Source organism: Arvicola amphibius, chromosome 12 (assembly GCF_903992535.2).
Source record: "Arvicola amphibius chromosome 12, mArvAmp1.2, whole genome shotgun sequence".
In the NCBI taxonomy this organism is placed as follows: Eukaryota; Metazoa; Chordata; class Mammalia; order Rodentia; family Cricetidae; genus Arvicola; species Arvicola amphibius.
Genome location: NC_052058.2, coordinates 32,357,295 through 32,362,927, shown reverse-complemented (window position 1 = coordinate 32,362,927; position 5,633 = coordinate 32,357,295). Strand labels below are relative to the sequence as shown.

At 51.1% G+C, this 5,633-nt stretch overlaps 1 protein-coding gene across 1 annotated transcript in view; it reads right to left on the bottom strand.

Moving 5' to 3' along the window:
* Drgx (dorsal root ganglia homeobox) overlaps nt 1-3,442 on the bottom strand; it is a 25,772-nt gene extending 22,330 nt beyond the window's left edge. The window contains exon 1 of the mRNA XM_038350229.1: nt 3,409-3,442. Within this exon, the coding sequence (XP_038206157.1) occupies nt 3,409-3,442 (34 nt within the window). The remainder of the gene's footprint in view (nt 1-3,408) is intronic.
* Between the last annotated feature and the right edge of the window lie 2,191 nt (nt 3,443-5,633).

The following is a 5,633-nucleotide window of genomic DNA, read 5'->3' as shown; positions in this document are numbered from 1 at the left end:
CTGCCTACCTTGAACCCTCCCACAGAAGCCTGAGTTCCTCCCTTCCCCCTCCTAATGGCTTACTCCCCTTGTTACTATAACCACCAATGGCTAAAGGCTGGAGAAGAAAAAAAAAAAAACACCAAGATATTTTCACACCACTTTCCTTCTAGACATGCAGAATTCAAGGAGGTAAGAAGTTTATAAATGATTATTAATTACTCCTGGTCACAGCTCATCAGTACCACAGTGGATCTATTGCATAGACAGCAATTAACAAAAGGCCTGCACAAATAGAATGCCAAGCCAGCTTGCTAGAACCACTCTCCAAGGGCACTCCACTAGGTAACCAGGCCTTACACAGCATCCTGCTGTCCCCAGTTCCCCAGAAAAAGAAAGAGATTGTTGTTGCCAGCAACCTCCAATGCTCACAATAAAGCCGGAACAGAATCTGGCCCCAAATGTGCATTTGGATCATTTTCCAAATGTGCACTATTTACTTGATAGTCCACAATGGCTTCTTAGGAAAACAAATGAGTAGGTTTCCATTAGCCAGTGCGCATTTCACCTGCCATGGGCCCCGCTGTCTGAATCACCCAGTGTTCAGCACTGGCTTTCGGGCCACAGCATGCAAACAGCATTCTTTACCAGCACCTCGGCCTTAGAAGACTAAATCCTCCAGGTCTTTTCATATCCCATATGCTACAGAAAGTCCCACTGAGTGATATCCAACCCTACTCCCACATGTCTTGTCAAAATACTGCCCCCCTTCTCTACTAGAACTTTCTCCTGCCGTCTTCCTATCCAAACTATATTCTTCCTTAAAACCCTACTAACAAGTATTTCTCTCCATCTTGCTAGCAGCGGAAAGGGACTGATTCAAAGCAGTCTTTTTTCCATTACTTTGCAGAAGGCCATGCTTTCTCTTTTGGATGTCAAGTGTTTGACTGGTCAGCACGGACCACATTCTCAGACTTCCTGGTCACTGTCTCCCCCAATCTCCTCCCTTATACCTTGTTTCAGTATTGTTCACAATGCTTCCCAGCTGAGGCCTACAAAAGCTGACTGCAGCAAGCTGGGAAGAAAAAGACTGACAACCTAAGAATAAAAAAAAAAAAAAAAGGAGAGCGGGCTTCTTGAAAGAAATAGAATACTTGATAAAGTTATGCACAGCTCCTCAAACAGGACAACAAAACAATATACTCATTGTTTTGTCCCCCCCCAAAAAGTGCACAATGATACCCAGAACCAATAAATTGTAATAAATTGTGCATGTTCATTTATTATTCATATGAGCATCAATTGGTGAAAGTGTATTAGAAGGCAACTGAATAGTCACCATCAAAAATTTAAGTGCACAGGTTTTTAATCCATGAGTATAGTTATAAAGTTTGCTGAAAGACAGAGGGAAGAATGTTCTTGGAGATGTCGTAATAAGAAATAAAACAAGAAACAGAGAAAGCACATATTGGTGGATATATTCTGCAAAACAAATACAGGAATACTACTCAACAGTCTAAAGGAAAATAAGTAAATCCATATGCACACGCATGAGGAGAAAGACCTCAAAGATGTATTATGAAGTAAAAACAAAGCCAAAGTCCAGGATGATGAGGCAGCACAATCTCGGTGCAAAAAAGACATAACAGGCATGGGATGATCAGCTCAGGAGATGGAATCATAAGAGACACACGGTATGAGATGCCTTTAAGGGAGGAGAGGAGGGCTTTGCTAGCCAGTGTGTGGGTTCTTGTTCTTAAAAAAACTTTGAGACCCATGGGGCACTCGCTAATTAAATCTGAACAAAGTATCTGAGAAGTAAGATTGCACTCACACTTTGGTTTTTTCTTTGTGCCTCCCTAGAGTCCAAGGTCTGTCCTCAGCCATCCTCAGCACATCAGCCTGCACCAGCAACACTGACCTAGACATACGCTCCCCTCCTGAAGAACTGGCCAGTATATATCTATAAAAGTCTGAAAGGTACTTGAAGCCCCCCCCCTCTTGTTCTGGTCACATCAGTCTGAGTCAGCGTCCTGGTGGGGCCTGCACATGAACATGAGTAGCAAATGTAAGCCCCCCAGAAATAAACGAAGAGCAGTAAGCTAGTCGGAAAGAGCATGGGCTAGGGCATTCTGTAAGTCACTTCTGTAACCCACCCTTACAAACAGGTTCTCTCCTAGGTCACTAGGATGTACACAGCTTCCTAAATGCCCAAATCTCTTCTTTTTCCACTTGACAAAAGCCTGGGCTGGGTACCGGCAATCAGTGCTGAGATTGGAGTCTACAGCACATAGAAACAACACAGCACAAACCAGCAGGGGCTCTTTCAGTCCTGGGGTATAGTTGTCAAGAATTGCACCTCTCAGACTTTGCCATAAAGCCTCCCCTGCCTGGGTCTTTCCTGGTGTTGAAAGGCAGGCATGCAGAGCTTAAACACTGCTTCCCACTAGCTTCCTTTAGCAAACTCTGCTGGATGTTTAAGGGCTTTTATAGGGAAAATGAAAACAGACTCCCAAATCATGAATGAGACTGGAGGTTACTTAAGGCCACCTACGACAAGGTGGACAAGTGTCCCGAGGTTATTACAAGTTCCATCCGGGCCACAACACGAGCCAGAGTGTGGGGCTGCATGCCCACCTGATGGCCACAAATCTACACGGCCAGGGAGAATTCACCCTTGGGTCCCCCAAGTCCTGCTTAGGTACACCCAGAGACGGCAAGTCTTCACTTCTCACTGCCCCTGCCCCACCTAACAACTGGGAGCAGACACCATACAAGGAATGGGGAAAGGCATTTTTTTAAAAAAGATATAAGACCTTAAACAACCAGACCCTGGTCCCGGGGCTGACGAGAGTGAACATTTGTAGTCAGAGGGTCGCTGAGATGAAGCTATGCCTAGACACTCCGGGCAGGTAACCAGCAGGAAGCTGGCCTCCAGGGACAGCTTTGCCCAGTAAGATCCCGGAGCACGGGAGAACTCTCGTCAACGCCCTGGGTGAGGGCAGCCTAGCAAACAGGCCCTTTCTGGCGTGCGGTGGAGCCCAGGACGCAGCGGGCAGTTCAACTTGCTCTGGCTTTCTAGGATGTTAGCAAAACACCGTGAAAGATTGATGCGGGCCCCCTGGGTGGAGGAGCCCCGATTAGAGGCGTGACACCAGCATCTGTGCTGGGAGGACCAGGCGTCCCCGAGGCACCCATAGCCCGGGGCAGCGTGCGACCCAGGCGGAGAGGGAGGTGGGAGGCAGGTGGCACCCGGGCGGAGGGACGGAGCTGGGTGTAGGGAGGGGGCTAAGGGCTCCCCTAAGCACTGCCATGCGGCTGCCACCTCGTGGGGCGAAGACCCCAACACCCATCAGTCCTGCTGCGGGGCCCGGCTGCTTTTTGCTGGCTTGGACTGGCCAAACAGCCTGGAAAGCAGCGCTTACTTACCCTCTAGCTGTGGCGGGCAGTGGAAATAAAACATCGCCGACGGTCGGATAGGCCCGGACGGCTGGACCAGGGCTGGTGGCGGCCTGGCAGACCTGTTCCTGTGCGTGGCTCCGGCCTGGCTGCAAAGCAAACAGCAGTAGAGCCTGAGTCTCCTGCCCGCTCACCCCGAGGATCACCGGGAGTGCCCCTCCTTCAAAGCCCTTCCCGAAGCCCTTGGCCCCCTGGGGCCACCGCGCAGCGGGGAGGGGGGTGTTGGAGGGAAGTGGTTGCACCCCCAATCCCAAGCCGTGGACCCTACGGTCAGCCTTTCGTGTAGGTCCGACTGCTGGACAGCCGCGCCCTCACCAAGCTGGGCACAGCCTGGCTCCTGTTTCTCAGGGGTCCCGGCCGCAAGCCCTGCACTTGGCCACCACAGCGAGGTCAGGCGATCGCGCAAGGCCATCTGCACGCGCAGTAGCTCGGGCCAAGAAAGCCGGTGGAGCCCCAAGGCCCAGAGCAGAGAGCCGGGGGAGCGGGTCGGGAACCCTGCCTACCTCTGCGGGAGGCGGGCGAGAAGGCCCGAGTGTGATCGCCTCTTGTCCGCACGCGGGGCTCGGCTGGCGGCGGGCGGGGCTTGGCGCTGCTGGCGCCCGTAGGACCAGAGAAGTGACTGGGGAAGTGGCCAGATGTCTTGCTGTCTGTCTACAGCGCGCGCCGCCGCTCAGCACTCGCCTTTATAATCTCACGCATAATTGGCCTTAATCTGATTATTTCCAGCGCTGTCTACAGCGAGTAACTTGGATAGGTCTATTGGGCCTTACAAATGGCCCACGTGGTGTAAAAAAAAAAAATCCGTCACTTCTCAGCAAACATCAGGAATCTTTTTCTTCTTTTCTTTTAAAAGAAGATAGAAACAACAGCTACTAATATCATCTCTCCCCAAAGAGATCATGTTCTAAACACTCGCGCCAACCCCACCCCTCTGGGTCCCCTCAGACTCAAACCTTCTTTCTCTGAGTGAGATTGGATTTGGGCTCGCCCTTGTCTGAGGCCTGGCGACTTCTGGACTGCAAAATTACCAAAGCGCTGCTAATTGTCGCCGCCGGATGGGTTTTTGGGGGTACTCTTTGCACACGGCTTTCCTTTCCAAGCAATCGTACAAAAGGAAAGTTTGATTTTGTTCTCAGCAAGGGGTCCCTGAATTTATGTTCGCTTCTCCCTGCAAATGATATGCAGTGGGACCCTTCGCAATTACTTTTAAAATGCATCCGAGGCAGACACTCAGCGGAGAGAGACCGCCCTTCTCTCTGCCTGGGTGAAAATTAAACTCTAAAGTACCGGGTTGAAATTTTCAAGTCAGGGGCGCGGGATTGGATCAAATCACATAAACTGCAAAAAAAGCAAGTCTAATGGCGCATAATTGGTTCTGTAATAGCATTACACCAGGATAATAGCCCGTTACGGCCCCCTGCACTATTAAGTGCTTCCCTGGCGGAAAGCCTTTATGATATTAAAGGGGGAATATAATGATATTTTGGTTATTAAATGCGTGTAATTAATTTATGCACCACTGAAAATAAAGTTGGTATTATGACCCACTCAAGATGCATCAGAAAATACGAGTCAGACAACTGTTGATAAGTTCTGGTGTCTGTGTTCCGTCTAGACTGCCGATTTTATTTTGGGACGATGGCTTCTTGGACAGACTGCATAAATTGAATATTTTATAAACATTCTAATGCTGCGTTTGAGAGGCTTGGCGAAGCGGTGGGTCGGGTCCCTGCCCGGCCTGGGATTCGGCCTTGATCTTAAAGACACAGAGCTTTGGAAACAAAAGACCTGGCGGACCCACTCGTGGACAAGCGCCCCGGGGCGAGTAGCGCGGAGCTAGAGAACTGAGTGTTGAGGCCCTGGCCGGGCGATGGACACCCCAGGGAAAACAGCCAGGAAGAAACGCTGTACGGCTCAGGCCGACGCAAGTCGAACCTCTTTCACTGAAACGGCCCTTTCTCGGCTCAGTCGCCTCTAGCTAGAATCGGCCCGGCCAGGGAAAGGCTGGAAATCCCTTCTCGGCTTGAAGCTGACAGACCCCGTCGCGCCACCTCTCCTCCGGGGCCACACACTCCGAGAGTCGCGGCGGCGGGCCCGGGTGGAAAGCGCGGGCGAGCCGGGTGGGCCCCCGCGGTGGATGGCGCGGCCAGCGGGGCAATGCACAGCTTCGAGGCCGAGGACAGACCCTTTCTCCG